This window comes from Mycetomoellerius zeteki, unplaced genomic scaffold, assembly GCF_001594055.1.
Source record: "Mycetomoellerius zeteki isolate Tzet28-1 unplaced genomic scaffold, Tzet1.0 scaffold41, whole genome shotgun sequence".
Lineage (NCBI taxonomy): Eukaryota > Metazoa > Arthropoda > Insecta > Hymenoptera > Formicidae > Mycetomoellerius > Mycetomoellerius zeteki.
This window is the reverse complement of record NW_017257403.1, coordinates 715355-734327: the sequence shown is the minus strand read 5'-3', so window position 1 is coordinate 734327 and position 18973 is coordinate 715355. Positions and strand designations below refer to the sequence as shown.

At 37.1% G+C, this 18973-nt stretch overlaps 1 protein-coding gene across 1 annotated transcript; it reads left to right on the top strand.

Annotated features, from left to right (window-relative positions):
- Positions 1 to 630: 630 nt before the first annotated feature.
- ci (cubitus interruptus) lies at positions 631 to 18550 on the top strand. Its single transcript, XM_018453767.1, has 12 exons — positions 631 to 728; positions 1369 to 1631; positions 1952 to 2041; positions 4209 to 4406; positions 5724 to 5998; positions 8428 to 8682; positions 9121 to 9285; positions 12140 to 12304; positions 12845 to 13270; positions 16051 to 16587; positions 16659 to 16928; positions 17021 to 18550. Exons 1-12 carry the CDS (start codon positions 631 to 633, stop codon positions 18464 to 18466), a joined length of 4188 nt encoding a protein of 1395 aa, XP_018309269.1. The 3' UTR covers positions 18467 to 18550.
- Positions 18551 to 18973: the final 423 nt, after the last annotated feature.

Sequence of the window (18973 nt, the reverse complement as noted above, 5' to 3'; positions counted from 1 at the left end):
AAATTTTCAACCAGTTTAAATGTTCTAAATAATTATATTGATGATCCAAACAAAATTATCTTCAAATCTGAATCTAGCTGAATTTTTAGATACTTTAGCAAAATTATTCCTTCCATATAGTTTCGAGATTATTTTTTGACTTCGGACGAAAAATGTAATGTATTGTATCTTCTTTTAACTATTTATTTTAAAGCATTCAAAACCTATTACTATACATAGATTTGTGTACCTATATCAATGTATTTATTTGAAATATATTGAAATATATAGCATTATAATATTAATTTAATATTAAGGACGCGATAAGCGCACGTTTATTATCTTAAAAGACACAACTCTACTCGCACGAGACTGCTGTTAATGAAATCTGTGTGCGGAAGAACCCGGACGTCGAAGGAAGAGGATCTTTGAAAGCACTGGACACGCATCGTTTCTCGATGTTTCGAGCGTGGCGAATTGCCATCATTCAAAACGAAACGCACTGCTTCTTTTGCGGCGGTTTGTCTCCTCTCTTCTGGACCGCGATCCTCCTTTCTTCGAGGTGAACGAGCGCGCGCATTGTGACGTCAGTGAGAATGACAAACAAAAACGCATTATCTTATCCCGCGAACAAAGTTATACTTTGATCATATGACTGTGCCATTGATGGAAGACACCTGTCTGTGTCAAGAAGCGACACGAATAGAAGCTTTGACGAAGAGACACGCGCCATTTGTCGCGTTTACGAAGTGTGTCGTAATTTCATCCGTCAAACATGAATGCTTTTTTTCTCTCTCCCTTCGCTATAAATCACAAACGTCTCGGTAGAAATACGTTTCGTTAATGAGAGTTATATGTAGGGAATGAAGAATAGTATTTATCGAGATCTATTAGCAATTTTTGCGAACGGCTTGCCAGGGTTGCCACAAAACTGGAAATGAGGAAAATGCGAAGAAAATTGAAAACAGCCAGAGAAATCAGGGAAAAGTCAAGGAACTTTCTGGAAAATTAAATTTTTTATTTTTAAAGAACTTTGACATGCATACATTACACACATGCAGTTTTGAAATACTATCAACTTAAAATTGAACAATTAAATGAAAGTAGTGTTAGCAACATTAACAGTAAATTATTGCTATGTTAAATTGCTCTTTCAACAAAATACTTAATGCTTTTCACAAATCAGCATAGATACAAAACGTTTCAAAATATTATTTATTGAAAGTCAGGGAAAATCATATGACATTTTGTTTGGAAATCAGAGAAAAGTTATGAAATTTTAGGACAAGGAATTTGTGGCAACTCTGTTCGTTCTTTTATAAATATAATAGTCGCGAGTGAATTAACGTTGCAATTCCAATTAACTTGCGTCAACTTTATGCTTTTCAGATTATCCAGCAGCTCGACAGCGATTGGAACACCCGGTAACGGCAGCGGGGGTGGCGGCGGAGGTGGAAGCGGAGGTAGTGGAGGCAGCGGAGGCGGTGGGGGTGGGACTACCGGCAACGGGACTTCCGGTGGTGATTTTCTGCGTAGAAGTCATCCCCTTGCGGAACATACGGCCCTACATCCCGCTTACCGGATCAACTACATGGACCACCTCTACCATCAGCTCCAGGCCTCCACACACAGTCCCAACGCCTCACTACACGGTAATTATCCGACTATATATATATACATACAAATAGAAGTGTTAGTGAACAGAACAGGGCACAAGAAAACTATCCGTTATCCCTTCTACGATGAACCGGAAGGCCCCGTAAAGGAGCCCCGCATTTCCGCCGGAAATCTCTCCTCTAGCGTATAAAAGCGCTTCTAACCCGATTCATCACGCGTGATCTGTACCGTGGTAATAAAGCGCTTTATTTTCCTCTTCGAATGACAACTAAGACACTACGGTGTCCATTTCGTGGACTCAGCCAATCCGTTGCTGTATTTTACGCGAATATTACCTTCTTTTTTCTATTTTCAGGACTGGGTGGTTTGGGGCCCGAATACCTCTTACACGCGGCAGGTCCTGCCAGCACCCTCGCATCGTCCGAATTCCCGTTCTCCATTGATGGTAAGTCCATCTCAATAACGTGTATCCTCTCTTTAATGTTCATGCTGACGTGTGTACGTGTGACTGAGTTATGTGTGCCGTGCCTAGCTAACACACATAGGTATAGTGGCACTACCGGCAGGTAGGAGATCGACTGGTTAAGAGGCCGAGAGGCTAAAAGACGACCGAAAGGGTAAACGGGGCCTCGTTAGCCGCCACCGCCGCATAATTGAATCGACTCGGAGCGACACGACCTCATTAACACCTTAGCGCCTACCCTACAGGTTGTCTCACATTTCCTCTTCTCGCCCTCTTTATGTTCTCTTTCTAACTCGGACTCAATTTCTTCACTATGCATAATTCTTACATATGTATGTATGCGTATGTGGGCGTATCGTGTGCATTTGTATGACTATAATAATATGTATATGCGATTTCAATAATCATGATACTGTAATTGAACACTTAAATTTTCTATCTAGCTATCTTAACGTCAAAATATTGAAGTATTTAAAACGTTGAACCTAAGACTTTTGCAGTAACAGAAAACTATTTATAAGATATACGAAGTTAAGAGTTGAAATGATTGCGGTCTTCGATTTAGCACGCGGACAGAACCTGTTTGAAAAGCGCTATAGTTGCCGTGGCATGCTTCGCGTAGAAGCATCGGAGGAGCCGCGCCGATCGGAGTGGACGATTGCACCAATTTACATGTCTCAATCCCATGTTCGACCTGCATGCGCGAAGGAGCGAAGAGAAGAGCTGGAACATATCGAGCGTGTCGGGATCCTGGAACTCGCGGAGAAAAGGGGTACTTTGGTAGATCGAGCGAGGGATGAACGGTAAGGAACGAAGGAGAGTCCACATTCGCATATTCATTAAAGTCTGCGAGAACTGTGCGACGCGATGCAAACCGGATATGGTGGAACCCACTCTTTGGTCTCACAGCAGAGACCTAAGATTCCCATCGCGAGTCTGGGTATTCGATCGACATGTAATAAATTACTTTATTTTAATCGCCAATTCGATTTGCTGCCTTTTTGGAAAACAATCAAGAGGATTAATTTATAGAAGATATAATTTCTCTGACATCGCAAATGACAACCGGATCGAATATAACACCAGAAAATCGCGGCAGTAAGTTTGTGAAAAAGCAAGTGTAGCAATGTGAGCCGATAAATCGCTCATTGAGCATGCATCCCATGTCATGCGGAAAAACCGCACAGCAGTTTAAGCCGTCGGTTTTCGTTCCGCTGCCGTCGCTGACCACCGTAAATTTGATCATTGACCGAATTAATAACCGATGAAGGGGACAAAGCGGAGCCCTCCGTGCGGGCCGGCGCGACGAGACAAGGAGGAGGAGAGCGAGTTTTGCAAATAAAAAAAAAAGAAAGAAGGCGAGCAAGGGGATCTCCAACTGCGAGTAACTCTATACTCGTTGTGCGCGAACGAGCGATCAACCGAGTGGAAATTGAGGAGAAGGGTAGGCTCGCTTCTCGTGCTCGTCTTCTGTGTGTATCGCGTTGCTCCTTACACAGAAGAAGAGGAAGGATAAAGAGGCAGGAGAGGATGAGAGAAGGAACGATGAAAGAAAAAGGGGTACGAAAGCGAGGTAGAGAGCACTCGCGGCTTAATCCCGCGATGGCAGAGCAAGAAATCGTGTTAGGGGAGGGAAGGAGCGGAGAAAGAGAGAGAAAGAGTTGATAGTGCCGAGAGAAGGACAAGAGAGCGTAACCGCCACCATGTAACCAACGATGGTAAGTACAAGCGAGCCGCCACCATACTCTTAAGAAAGTGGTTTGTATATTACGTCGTTACGCTGCGGTCCCAGGCAAATCGCCGCTAAAACGTTCAAGCCACAAGATCGGGCTCTCCTCTCAAGTCTTCTCGATTCTCCTCTCTTTCTCTCTCTTCTCTCTCTTTCTACACTCAATATTCTTGGTTCTCCTCAACCTTCCATCCAACTACCTATGTACCCGATTACCACCTCAGCGGTGAATGCTAAAATGCGTGTTCCGAGGAAGATCGTGTTAGCACATGACAGTGGTAATTAAATTATAAATTCTGTCAGCTTGTTTGACATAGGAATGACGAGTGAATGAGATTGAAAAAGTAATTGGAAATTGAAAGTTGGAAGTTTCTATTTACGTGAATGTCAAGATAAATCTATCCTTTCTTTCAATTTCAGTTTCAGCATCGTCGCGACTAGGAAGTCCGCGAGCCTCAGCGATCAGAGCGAGTCGGAAAAGAGCACTCAGTAGTTCACCGTATTCGGACAGGTTCGACATCGACAGTATGATTCGATTTAGTCCTAACAGCTTGGCGTCAATCGTCAATGGTTCGCGAAGTAGTAGCGCGAGTGGAAGCTACGGACATCTTTCTGCTGGTAAAGTAAAATTTCTATTTATAATTCCAATTAATTAGACAACTTAATCTTTAATAAACTTTTAATAAAATATTAGTAAAGATATTTCTTTACTAATATTTTCATTCGTTCATGTGAGAATCTAGAATTCTAATTCTTAGAACTAGGAAAGATACAACATAAGTTAAACCGAGATTAAAGTCAATCTAACTTGGAAGAAATGGATATAAATCAGTTTAACCCGCACGCGAGTACTTACGAATTAAAGGGCAAATGTATACTGTCAGTGTCGCTCTAGCAAACAGATATGCTTTTAAAGAACGATCGAAGGCGATAGGCGGCGACGTATTACAGTACCAGAGCATGAAGCCATTATATAGGCGGTAACCTTCTTGCTCGCGAGTTAAGAACGCCCGGTAATTTGCGATTAAATGAAGTAATTAATGAATTAAAATTCAGACGGCGTGGCATGCTGGTCGTTTGTCGGCGTTTGCATCGTCGAATACCCGCAGGATGTTGCTGCTCGTTAAATTTGCCTTCGATGCATACGCCATTGTAAATACACATCACCTGTATCGTTGTATCTCCTCTTTTATTTATTTCGATTTTATTCTATACAATTTTCAACGTTCTTAATTTACATTTCTATAATTGTTAACGGAAATTAAATTCACCGGAATTCTTTGATAATATTTCAATCGTTTATAATATTTATTCTGAATTTAAGCGAAGCTATATCAATTTTATCATAGTAGCGATAAAAGCATAATCGTAAATATAATTAATGTATAAATATGTAAGATTATATTCGGACGAATACAAGCTTCTTCGAGTTACCATGTATGCATAGTATAATAGTACAGTTCTACCTACGCACGATTATTTTATAGTTTCGTAACAGAGGCTCACGATTGAAATGCAAGCTTAGCCTACGTGCCGGAAGTTCGACGTGTCGTGCTCGGACTGTCGAAAGAACGGACATACGGCCCGATTTCGTTGTTATTCTTATATCGCAACCATATTCGAGCGATTCGATGTTAAAGCATTAAACATCCGATACTCATAAACTGCTAAATATTCGTAAACACCTAAACATCCTTCAAATTATAATTTCATTATATCTTATATAATAATATCTGAACATCTTTCATTTTTTTAATATATTACTGCTGCAAAATTATCGCATTCTTGGCATTATGATCGCGAAACAAACTCCACATCACCAAATAACCATATAAGATATAGATAAGAAAATTATATAAATAGTGCTTTATAAAACAAATCGTTATTCTCGTGTATACATGTATCAGTAATTAATCAATCTACATTGTGTTGCAGCAATGAGTCCAGCATTAGGCATGCATCCTGCCAGCATGACGCCGCACCTGCAGCAGTTACAAGCTCATCTTTTGAGTCGTGCGGCTGCGGTGGCGCTTTTACCTCACACGCATCCCCTTCAGCCACCCGCACCACCGCCACCACCGCCGCATCCTCATTCTCACCCCCATGCTCACGGATTGTCCCCTCATTCGCAATTGTACCCCGGTGTGCCACCTCATTCCACATCGGCGACGCTCAGTCCGCACGGAGCCGGATTGCCCCCGAAGAGTGAGGTAAACGAAAAAAAAATTGATAAGACTAATACTATCACAGGTAGCCTGTAAGTTCCAAAATTTTGGATGTTCTTCGATGCAAGTAACAGATAATGTTATAACAGAGTTGTCACAAATTTCTCATCCTAAAGTTCTATTATTTTTCTCTGATTTCCAGACAAAATTTCATGATTTTTTCTGATGCTTTCAATAGCATTTTGAAATATTTTGTATTTTCTCGTCCTGATTTGGAAACCGTCAAATATTTTGTTGAGAGAGCAATTTAATATAGCAATTGTTTTACATTAATGTAAATTATTATTAATATTGTTGACACTGTTTGCATTTAATTGTTAAGTTGATGATATTCTAAAAGTGTGTAGATGTGATACACATATTAAATTCCTTTAATTCCAAGAATTTTAATTTTTCAGAAGATTCCCTCACTCTTTTCCCTGATTTCCCTGACGTTTTCAATTTTCCTGGCATTTCCCTGGTTTCCAGTTTTGTGGCAATCCTTATATACAATATATAATTAAGTCATTTTTTTTATGGCAAAAACGATACTTAATCGATATGACACTTAAATCTTTAGTGTTAAATTTAACCTAATTTGAGTTGTCCTTTTTATACTAAAACAATGGATAAATTTGACGTTACATAGTGTCAATTTGACTATATGTATAGTCAAATCTAATTCAAATTGAACTGTTTTAAACTGTACAAAATAATTAAAAAGTATAAAATAACGATATATTAAATAGGAGCAGTGGTGACTTAAATTAGATTAAATCTGACACCTATAGATTTAACAGTGTTAGATACAACGAGAGTATTGTATGAACAGACATTAACTCTGGACAAGAGGAGAGCGCAATATGCTCGCAATAGCAAACCCGGGAGTGCCATTCGATCGTTATTGCGAGTCGAAGGTACGGCGATATACGCTCGGTGGCCCGTCATCGATATTCATTGGGAATAAATAATTGTACTCTGGTACCCCCCATCAGATGCCCGCTCGACCTTTCTTAGCTACGTCCCGTTGGCTTCGTCTAACGATGGGCGACAATGGAACAAAACGAAGACAGAGAAGGAGAGAAAGAGAGACGGAGAAAAAGATTGGGTTACTCTCTCGCGAGTGGGTCCTCGGGTTACAAGCAATCTCGCGCACATTATTTCGTCCGATTCCACCCCCTCCTAACGTTTATTTTCCCACCCCGTCCGATCCTTCTTCCTTCTTTTACTCTGACCGTCGCTTCCTCGTCTTTGTCGTTTCCTCTCTACCGCCATCGTCGCGGCGCGGACCCGCGCTGATTTATTTGCATCCGCGCGCTCGCCGACGTAGGCGCGGCGTTTTCATTTTCTGCCCCGCGTCCACACGCTGTAAAGTTTACCGGCGTGATTTGCATCGGTTTGCATTTTGCTTTCCATCGTCGTGTTCTGTTGTCGTCGTGCTCCTATACGCGTGTCACGTACATACCTATACGAACGAGAACTCTCACGATCCATGTTTACGCGATATTTTTGTTATGGAGCTATATGTATATCTGTGCTATAGTAAAAGATCAAACAGGTTTCTCCATTTCTCAATCTTTTTCATTGCCTTTTAATATCGAATATATTCGCGTTTTTAATTTCACTAATGAGGAATCATTTATATGTATATTAAAGATATACAAGTTAAATTATCCTAAAATATAAAAGTTGCTACGTAAAAAAGATTATTAGCATACTAAAAGCTCTCACGTATCATTAGTTTTTTTTTCTATTGAAAAATGTATCGTTACTAAAAGCACTTATTATTACTTTTATCTCTTCTAATTTATTTAAAAACTAATTAAGTAATAAGAATTTCTGCTGAAAGATTTATTACGCATGATAATAAGAAGCAAATAAAATATTCTTAAAAATGCTTACATTAAGCAATATGATATTTTACATTTCTAATTCTATTTTTATTGATCTACTTTCAAATATAGTAACCAGTGCGCTTGAATACCTATTTATCGTCTGTCAACCTGTATCGTAACATAATGCAGAGATGGAGAAACCTGCACGTACGCATACGAGCTCAATTAAGTATTTGGAGTTATGTCTCTATCAGAAAGAGAGACTATGTAAGATTGAAAAGAGAAAAGGGTATTATAAGCAATGCGATTTATGACACTTTGCAGCAATCAACCTAATCATTGCATTATAAACGCGATAATTGTGAAATTGTGTGCGTCACGCGATGCGATATGAATTCATAATAAATTGAATTCATTATAATTATACTGTAATTAATGAACGATTGGAACTTGTGAGATTTCGTTTTCCCAATGAAAATACTATACTCTTGGAATTATAAGCATTACATTCACGATTCCAAGCTCTCCGAGCATTTAAATAACAAAAAAAAAATATATAAGAGAATATTTATTTAACACCTCTCTTATTTTCATGTACAGAGCGTAGAGTCATGCAGGAAAGCATCGGAATCATCGACTCGCTCGGTGACAGCCGAGGCCGATACTTCCTCAAGGCGGGCCGCCACCAAAGTCAAGAGGGAACCAGCGACGACGACAACCAACGCAACCACCACTACCGCCCCACCGACTCACCCTCAAGGTCTTAGTCCGAGCGAGGACCTCAGAGATGAACCTGGTGATTTCATCGAAACGAATTGTCATTGGAGAGACTGTGGTCTCGAGTTTCCTACACAGGTAATATGCGGATATATGACGATATCTTAATTATTTATTTCTTCATTAAGGCAAGAATGATAGGAACAATTACAATTTTTATACTGCAATTTTTGGAACTTCAAACAGAGCATTAATAGGAATAATTAATTTTACGTATACTGAGAAAAATGATGTCGGTTGAAAATGGATCAATTAGAATCAATCAAAATTCTGGTTATCTCAATTCTAAAATTCTAGTAGTTTAACCAGAGAATTCTGATTCGTCCATTTTCAATCATAATTGAAATTAATCCAACTAGACATTTTTCTCAGTATAGCGTTGAGATATTCCTTGAAATTATTTAAAGAGAAAGGGAGAGAGTTAAAGATATAACACGATAACATCACTATCTGTACATCTCAACGAAAGGCTCGGTCTTATCCACATTAATCTGGCATGCATCTCCTCCCAAACAGGATGATCTCGTGAAACATATCAACAACGATCACATACACGCCAACAAGAAGAGCTTTGTTTGCGGTTGGGAGGAATGCTCGAGGGAGGAAAAACCCTTCAAGGCTCAGTACATGTTGGTCGTGCACATGAGAAGGCATACGGGTGAAAAACCACACAAGTGTACCGTAAGTAAAGTACTTACTTGTTTCTCCCGACCGAAAATTTTTTGTTTTAATCAATTACACATAAATGGGTACAAATACTTGTGAGAAGTGACTTTCAAAAATCTTATAAATCGCGCTATTCAGCGCACGTTTTATTTGATCTATCGCAGCCAACTATTAAAAATGTTTAAATAAAAATAGTAGTCAAAATTGTAGAATTTATAACATATTAATTTGAATATATCTCATTTTTAATTGTTAAATATATCTATATTAAAAACAATTTTTGTAAATTTTGTTTTTAGTGATAAAAAAAAGTCAAACTTACATAATTATTATAATTTTTCATATTGTATGGTTCAATAATGGGCAAGTTTTTTTATTAGATTTATGTTTGCGTTTCTTCGGTAAGTTTAAATAAAATTACGTATAAATTATAAACACGTACGCACCAAAATTTTCTATAAAAAATAATGACCGTCATTTCAGATATATATACGATATACTTATGTATATAGGAGATACAATACATATATATATACACAACAGATAATACATATATAGATAATACATAAAAATATATAAAAATTAAATTAGTATATTCATAAATGCTAAAAAAATATCAAATTTATATACAATAAATGTGTTTTTTTTATATAGATATAATTTTGAAAGAGATTTGCCATCATACGTGGTACTTAGATATTCGACCTTTCTTGCAAAATTTTAAATAATTAAAAAATTTTTAATATAATCTTTTATTATTTAAATTATAATATTTTTGTAAAATTTGGAGAAGTAATTAAAAGAAAAGAAAAATATTATTTACTTTCTTTTTAAATAAATTCTAAATTTTGTAAAATTTCAAGAAAATATAATTAAACAAAAAATAAGATTTTTTAATTTAAACTAATATTCTATACACTTTTGACTAAATTTTGAGAAAATGAAGTTTTCATTTAACTTTATATTTTGGAATTTTGGAGAATTTTTAAAATTTTAAAAGAGAATTAGAAATAAAATATTTTTTAATCTCTCTCCCTCTATTGAAATTAATTCTTAATACTTTGCAAATTTTCGAGGTGACTCACCGTTGGGTCGAATTGCGTTCATTTCGATCTTCACAGCAATTTCTCGATGTCTCTCGATGCATCCGTACCACTCCATTGCAATCGATCGTTTGTACATTTACCGGCGCTCTCCACGTTCCATCATACTCGCGACTAATGCGCGTCCGTATGTAAATTCTTCCAACAGGGACAGTCATGAGCGAGATTAATTAAGAATGATAGTCGCGGCGATCGTTCGTGTGTTCCTGCATTCGTCACTCCCGACTTGCTACGCGCGACGCGTTCTCGATCGGCGCAGGCGTTTGAAATTCCGAGAAATATCGACGCGTCTGTCAACAAGACACGAGCGAGATTATTCGTCTCGATTAAACCGTCGCGGTGTCGCGACGGCTTGTCTCCGACGTCCCATCCTTTCGCGCGCTCGTCAGAGCGAAATCACGAATCGCAAAATGAAGATTGCAAATGGCGCGGCGTCTTTCCGACGACTCCGACACGACGCGACGCGACGCGACGTCAGTCACGAATGCTGAGACTGTTAATTGCGGTTGTCCGACCGATTCGTACTATGGGACGATTAACGTCGCCAAATTCGATGTTCTCGACATTCGTTCGTACGTGGGATTCATCGCGGGACGGGTAAACAAACGTGAAAATCGCGGGACGATCACTTTACGAAGTTACGACGGCGCGAACTGATCGGCGCGGCGATGCGGCGCGTTTTCAAAATTGATCGTTGATCATTGGCCCGCGTCATCGCGCATCGCCCCCCTGTCGATCGACGCGGGAAATATAACGCGTCAATATGATAAGACGTCATTAGAAAATAAACATTTTCTCCAGAAAACATAATAGAAATCTAGAGAATAATTGAATAAGAGAGAGAGAGAGAGAGAGAGAATCGAGGATTTTTTAATGCAACGTGCAGCACATTTCTTAAAAACTTTTTTCTTCTTTATTAAATAAACAATTACATAAATATATAAATAATGTAATTATTAATATGGCTCAATCAGAATAAATCAATAAATAAAAGAGGTCTAGGGAATGGATTCCGATCGAAATTATTTCATTTTCTCCAGAAAACGTAATAGAAATCTAGAGAATAATTGAATAAATGAGAGAGAGAAAGAGAGAATCGAGGATTTTTTAATGCAACGTGCAGCATTTCTTAAAAACTTTTTTCTTCTTTATTAAATAAACAATTACATAAATATATAAATATATAAATAAGGTAATTATTAATATGGCTCAATCAGAATAAATCAATAAATAAAAGTAGGGCTACGAGCCAGTTACAATATAAAGAATATTTAATAATCATACAAACGTTTCGACGCCGATCGGGTCATTTTCAATGTAAACACAAACAATATTACATAAATTATCGGAATATTCAAATTATAATATCCAGTAAAAATATCGGTTATTTCGTATTCGCTATTATGTGCGGTCCATATGTAAAAGCATCACTTGAATGATGTAAATTCTTCTATATAAATAAGGACTTTCAATTTTAAACAATAAAATAGAAATTCAGACAAGGCTAATGAGAGTCTATTACGCTGATGTAAGAGTGAAGAGTTAGGAGATGCAGATAATACTCAGGTGTTAATGATTATCTTCATTTATTGTGTCGAACGTTTCTTTATTAAATGTTTTTTTATTTATTTTATAATAATATATTTACTGATTGCCGAATAGCATATTCGAATTATAATTAATTTATACGCTTATATTACTATACATATATATAATATATTGTATTAAGGAACTAACTAAATTTTAAAATATCCTTTTGAATACAGTTCGAGGGTTGCTTCAAAGCCTACTCGCGGTTGGAAAATCTCAAGACTCATCTCAGATCTCATACTGGCGAGAAACCATACACTTGCGAGTATCCAGGCTGCAGCAAAGCTTTCAGCAATGCCAGCGATAGAGCAAAACATCAAAATAGAACGCACTCTAGCGAGGTATTATCCTTTTTCTTATTAACTCAAAAGTCAAGAGAAGAAAAATATTTTAAAAGTTTGAAAAACAGTTATAAGATAATATTAGTTTCTTGGATTAGCTATCATTGTTGAATACATTAGTCTACAATAAAATGTTTTTTTTCATTACTTTGAACCAGACAAGGTATTTCTGATAGATTTTTGGATTTTAAAACAATATTGCAAGCTAAATTTCACCGGCATGTCAAGTTTCCGAAATAATTGAGTTTAATGTGTAAAAAAAACTATATTTTGCACATTGAACCTCAATTATTTCGGAAACTTTTTACGTGCTGGTGAAATTTGGCTTACAATATCGTTTTCAGCATAAATTTAAAATAAGAAACACTTTGTCTGGTTCAAAGTAATCTTTTGCTCGTTTTTTAATTAAATTAATAAATAAACTAGTGCGTATGTGTGCGTGTATTATCTTTTGCCTATGATAAACATGAATAATACACAGTGATTACTATCTGAAAATTTTATATATATTTAATTATTCCATTGGTATTCCTTGTCCAGAAACCGTACATTTGTAAAGCTCCCGGCTGTACGAAGAGGTATACCGATCCGTCGTCGTTGAGGAAGCATGTCAAAACCGTTCACGGTGCCGAATTTTACGCAAACAAGAAGCATAAAGGCGGTGGTGGTGGTGATGGTGGTGGCAGCGACGAGGCTGGTGCAGGAGGTAACAGTCCCAGCAGAAGTGAGGATCTGCCTCCGAAGACACCCAGTCTCTCGAGTCCTAGCGTCAAGTCCGAAAGCGAAGCGAACAGTCCGCCCGGCATCATGCAGCAACAGGGTAGTCCGCTGGTAGGTGGTTGTAATGACGAGGTCGCGGGAATTGGCACTCTTACCAGCGATGGAATCGCCCTTACCGAAGAACCATGGAATGAAGAGCCTGATGATTTGGATATCGCCGATCTCCCTGTAGCGCTGCGTGCGATGGTGAGTCTTTTGAGGATCATTCGAAAGACACTTCACTCTCTTCACGAGTAATACAACTCAAAAAACGTCATTTCTTTAGTTATTACCGTGAATGAGTCAAATTTTAATTTGCCGAAGCGATATCTCAAGAGTCTGTCATCAATTGATGTTACTAGAAGTTTGGAACAATCTAAAATTAATTTTCAGATATAAAGAAAAAATTAAAATAATTTGTATTTAAAAAAAATTTAACAGAAAAAGGTTTTATTTTTTTAATCAAATTGTTATAGCAAATTGTTAGAAAAATTAAATATTTGAATTGTCATTGTTTTTATAAATTATAAAATTTCAAATAGTAACTTTCTAACATATCTATAAGTGTACGTTGTATATGTGTAACATACATATGTGTGTGTATATAGGTATATACATACACATAAATATGTAAATAACATCGAATTTATTTATAAATTGTAATTATGTGTATATATATATATGTATGTGTATGTATATATATATATGATTTACTAATTACAATTTATAAATACATTTTTTTTGCTGCTACTTATTTCATTTCATTTATATAGGTTTTTCTCTTTATCAATATTCGTTACGGACAACATAGATTATTCATAAATAGAAAAAAATATTTAAATGTTTATTATTTTATAATAAAAAATATTCAAACAATATTTTGGTGAAATTTGGAATTTCTCGTCATACAATGACTGCGTCTTCGAAGTTATGTCATCCTTATACTAGTTTGCTTATTTGGTTCCCAATGAAACCTGCCGCTGCTGATACTGAACAAAAAAATTAAAATTTATAAGTAAGATAAAATTTATCCAAAATTTAAGAAAAAACAAAAGCATCATGTTATAATTATATAATACGTATAGTAAAAATTCAAAACGTTCATAAAAAATAACCATTTGCTTTATGAAATGAGTTCAAATAGTATATTTGGAGGAATAAATATTTCAGATGTTATTAATATAAATTTTGGTAAATATTGCGATTAACTGAAGACCCATTAATGCCTTTTCTCATTCAACAAAGAAAATTCTAATAAAGAAAAAATTATAATTTCTTTTAATTAAGTTATATGTATATCGTTTTAGTTCAAATATTTTAGCAAATATCTTACTTGGTTTAGCAACTATATCCGTGACTCCGGTAAATAACTCGAAGAGTTTAGATGCAGCAAAATATCCAGCACTGACAATAATTCCCAGGAGCACGAGCACTCCGAATAACGGAAGCAGCATCGACTTCACGTTCGTAGTCAATATTCGACTCAATATCATGATTAAAAGCAAATGATATTATTACATCCAAATAAGACTCTTGTCAGAACTACAACTTGGATTGAAGAAACTGTGTATATATACCACAGAAGATGTCAATCACTAATTAAAATTATCAGAATAGTGACAATCAATAGCATGACGCGACCTCATACTAAAAGGGATTGGTTCAATTTTTCAAAAGAAGATATTTATAATTCCTAGAAAAAAATAAACATACTTAAGCTTATGTAAACGTTGAAAACAATGTAGTTGTTTTTAAATTGTAGTAAATTGTGTTTACTTTAATTTTTTTATTAATAACACTAAAGCTAATGTTTCTCTAATAATGAAAAAGTTTTCCTTTCAGAACTTAAGAAAATTTCTTAACAAATAAGTTTTTATCTTCTACTGATATAAAAGTAGGTATGTTGTTTTTGTATGTTAGGAACAGCTTGTGTTTTGAAATTTACTTCGACAATTAAGAAAATTATTCATTTAATTGACGGCTTCAAACAACATTTCAAGAATCGATTTTAATTTTGTAACTTGCATCCAAAGAAGAATTTTAGTCTACTGGCTAAATGGCATTTTCACGTTACAGACATGGAAAAAGAGTATATGATGTGATGTAATATATATGCAGCTTAGGAAGCAATACGCGAATTATGTAGTTCTTCAAGCTCCAGCAATATCCTATTTTAACTCCTAAAATTTTGTTTACTTGAGCATAAAAGAAATTTTCAACACTATTGAAATTCTATATTTTAGTGACAAACAACATAAAAAAATAAGATTTCCTAAAAGCGCTCTTAGGACACACAAGCTGGCCTTATAATATAAAAAACAACATGCTTTTATATCAGTAAGAGATAAAACCTTATTTATTAAGAGATTTTCTTCAAAAATCCTGGAAAGACCTTTTCATTATTAATGAAACATTAGCTTTCGTGATATTAATAAAAAATTAAAAAATATATTACGGAACAAAAAAAAACTGATGCTTGCTTTGGGAAATAATTTATCTATGCATTAATTCGTGAAAAAAAACAAGGATTTGCCGAAGGCAATTTTATAATTTGAAGTTATGACTTTTTCAAAAAACATTTATTTCCAATTAGAATTTGTAATAATATTTTAATTGATCTGTGATTTATTTTCTGTGGTATTCCGTTCTTCAATTTACAGTTACGACACTAAAAATAATTCAGATGTAGAAACGTTGTTTGTTTCGGCAGTAATAATCACAAACATGAAAATACTCTCATTTGTTTTTGGAATTAATCTTGGCTTTATCACTGGAATCATCAATCAAATAAAGTTTCTGAGAAAATTAATTTTTTTAATTTTACCATTTTTGAAGTAAAGGGAGCGATATATAAATTTTACTACTTTTAGGTAGAATAAGAAACGTCTTAATACAGAGTGATTCTTTTAAGGTTTGTCTTTCCTACATTTCTCCTGTGATATTCTTCAACCTTAATTCTTAAATAACATTGTTTTGATTATTCACAGGTCGGCGGTATGGAATCGCAACAACAATTGCAAGTACCGGCGCCCACGTCGAGAAATCGCCTGAAAGGAAGACTGAACGCCAAGGGTATGCCGAACATGCCGATCGTAGGCGTAGCAAACATGCGCGGGATTCGCGGAGTTGCACCTCAGGGTAATATCGGTGATCTCAATAAAAGGATCACCGATTTGAAAATGGAGGGCGGTGGTGGTCAGACGCGGCAAACAAGTCTGTCCGATCTTCAACTGAGATTGCAGCCGTTCGGTGAGCCACGAAGGGACAGCAACAGTACCGTCAGCACTTATTACGGTAGCATGAGATCGACAGATTTCAGTAGCAGAAGAAGCAGCCAAGCAAGCGTCGTTAACGCCATCAGAATGGGCCCAGGACCAGAAAGCTTATACGATCCGATCAGTCCGGGTACGTCCAGACGAAGCAGCCAGATGAGCACCGCTTCTAGCAGAATCGATCAAAATCATTTTCAGGGACCTTACTCGACGAATAATCTTGTTGTTCAAACGCAGAATATGTCCCTTCAGGTATGCTCCGTTACGATTTTTACACAAACTCAATAAAGGATGATCTTAAATAAAGCGACATTCTTTTGCAGAATATTCAAGCAATGCCAAGCGACTGGAATAATCCGAGCGGTCATTGTACTCAGCCATCGAGTGATAGACGAATGTCCGAACCTATTCGTAGTAACCCAGCCCAAAGGACTTCTCCTCCGATCCCGCCCAGGCCGAGATCTGCACAACTGCCCGAGCTTCAACCTGAGCTTCATCCGAACCAGGAGGTAATTTTGGACGAAGTGGGTGAAGGTGAAATGGTAGAGAACAAACTGGTTATTCCTGACGAAATGATGCAGTATTTGAATCAGGTAATCACGTTAGAGTATTTTTTTAATAATTTAGGTCCACAATATGTCTCTCACGCTAATTTCTTTTAATCTCCAAATTGATATCACTACAGGTTCAAGCAGGCGGAAATCAAGTCAGCTATCGCGGCAGTCCTCTGCCAATCTGCCAATCCCCGATATGTACAAATCCTTTGCATTATCAGCGACAGATGCAACCCACGTGTAATTATAATCAGTCACATCAGCAGAACTGTTATTCCTCTCAACAAGTGGTACAACCTTGTCCGAATTATCAGAGTCCCTCTTCTGCACCTTATGGCCAATGTCCGAATTCACGTACAACTCAGCCTCCGTCGCAGTATTGCCCGCCGCCTAATTATGGGTCTCAAGTAACAGGCGGACAAGTAGCAAGCCCAGCTGCGGGTCAAGTCATGTCACCGAGTTCTCATTATACCTCGGCTCACGTGAGCGATCAGCCATTGACATCCCCTGCAGCTGGCGCTCTGGCACCACAACACGCGCCGCAAAATCTGCCCCAGAACTCTGCTCAACTCTCCAGAAATTGTCCTCAGAGCCACGCACATCATGCTTACTATCCTAGTTATAGTTGCGCGAATCAAATGAATGCGAACTGCAATGGCACCGGTGGCCAAGCCGGTGGTCATCATTCTAATCAGACTTGCACACAATCCAATCACGCTGTACAGATGCGGCTAACGAACAACTGTCAACAATTGTCGCCGCATTGCACTCAGCAAACCGCGCCCATACCCAATCCGTCGAATATTGCTCATCCGAGTGCTCAGTGTAGTCAGCCGTCCAGTCAGTGTACAAGGCCTATCGTAACGTCCAATGGTCAAATGCCCAACGTACACTCTGCCCAATCTCCGGTGACTAATCAGTGCAGTCCGATGTCACCTCATTGTTCTCAATTGAACCATGCGAATCAAGGCAAACCGATGAATACGCTTGCGACAAATCTTCAAAGCTGTCAACAGCAGACTCAACAATCGGCCACAGCGTCCTGTTTGCAGATCAACAATTGTATTCATCCCAGTGGTGCTCATCGTCAAGTCAACGACGGTGGTGGTGGCTCAAAGAGAACGTCACCACAACTTTGTAACGCTCAACAAACTAACTGCAGGATGCAACAGCAGCAACAAACCTGCGCGCATAATTGTCAAACCAATACGAATCCTCCAGCTCAATACAATTGCAATTGCGCATGGACTTACGGAAATCAATGTTATCACGGTCAACATGGTGGATCGTTGCCGGAGATACAATGCAGAGATATTAGCCAATCGCAACAAGGCTCGCCGATAAAACCGCCTCAAGGTATGAGACAAGATTCCTATCGCAGAACATTGGAATATGTTCAGCAATGTAGGAACTGGTCGATTAACGCTCAAACCCATGAGACCAACGTCTCCAGCTCGACGCATCCTTTGTCGTTGCCGCAACCTTTGCCAGCTAGTGCCAATATGGTTGTCAATGACATGACATCTTCGCTTAGTTCTTTACTAGAAGAAAATAGATATTTACAAATGATTCAATGACCCATGTCTACTAACGAGAAACATCAATTTAATTCCACTATCGATCGATAAAACAGTTGCGCTTAAACAATTTTTTACTTGATTGTTACAGATAATAAGTTTTATGTTTAATATAAAATTTGCTGTACATAAATAAAATTAAAATATTAAACATGAAACATTTGACAAAATTTACGGGACCGTGTAACTTTATGTAAAAACGGTCATAGCTTGCAGATTTCCAGATTCAATATTGACCTTCAACCCATATATATGTCTCAATTTATTGATTTAAGAATTAAAGGTTGTGAATAAAAAAGAATAACATAAATATGTAACACGCGTTTCGAAAACAATAAACTAATACATTTAATAAAATTAAAAATGACACGTGACTTTATACATATAGGAGCAGTACACTCGTACTTGGCAAATTCTTTATGTCCAATCTTGACTCTTTTCTCGTATACGGTTTATAAGAGAAAAATTGTTTAAAGAATTAAAAGTTTTAAATGAAGCGATTATATT

What these genes read in the sequence shown, in the direction of transcription:
- ci (XM_018453767.1), top strand. Translation starts at nt 631, where the DNA reads ATGACTGTGCCATTGATGGAAGACACCTGTCTGTGTCAAGAAGCGACA. An exon ending in TCCCAACGCCTCACTACACG is followed by an intron (nt 1,632 to 1,951) that starts GTAATTATCCGA and finishes TTCTATTTTCAG; the next exon opens with GACTGGGTGGTTTGGGGCCC. An exon ending in ATAGAACGCACTCTAGCGAG is followed by an intron (nt 12,305 to 12,844) that starts GTATTATCCTTT and finishes TTCCTTGTCCAG; the next exon opens with AAACCGTACATTTGTAAAGC.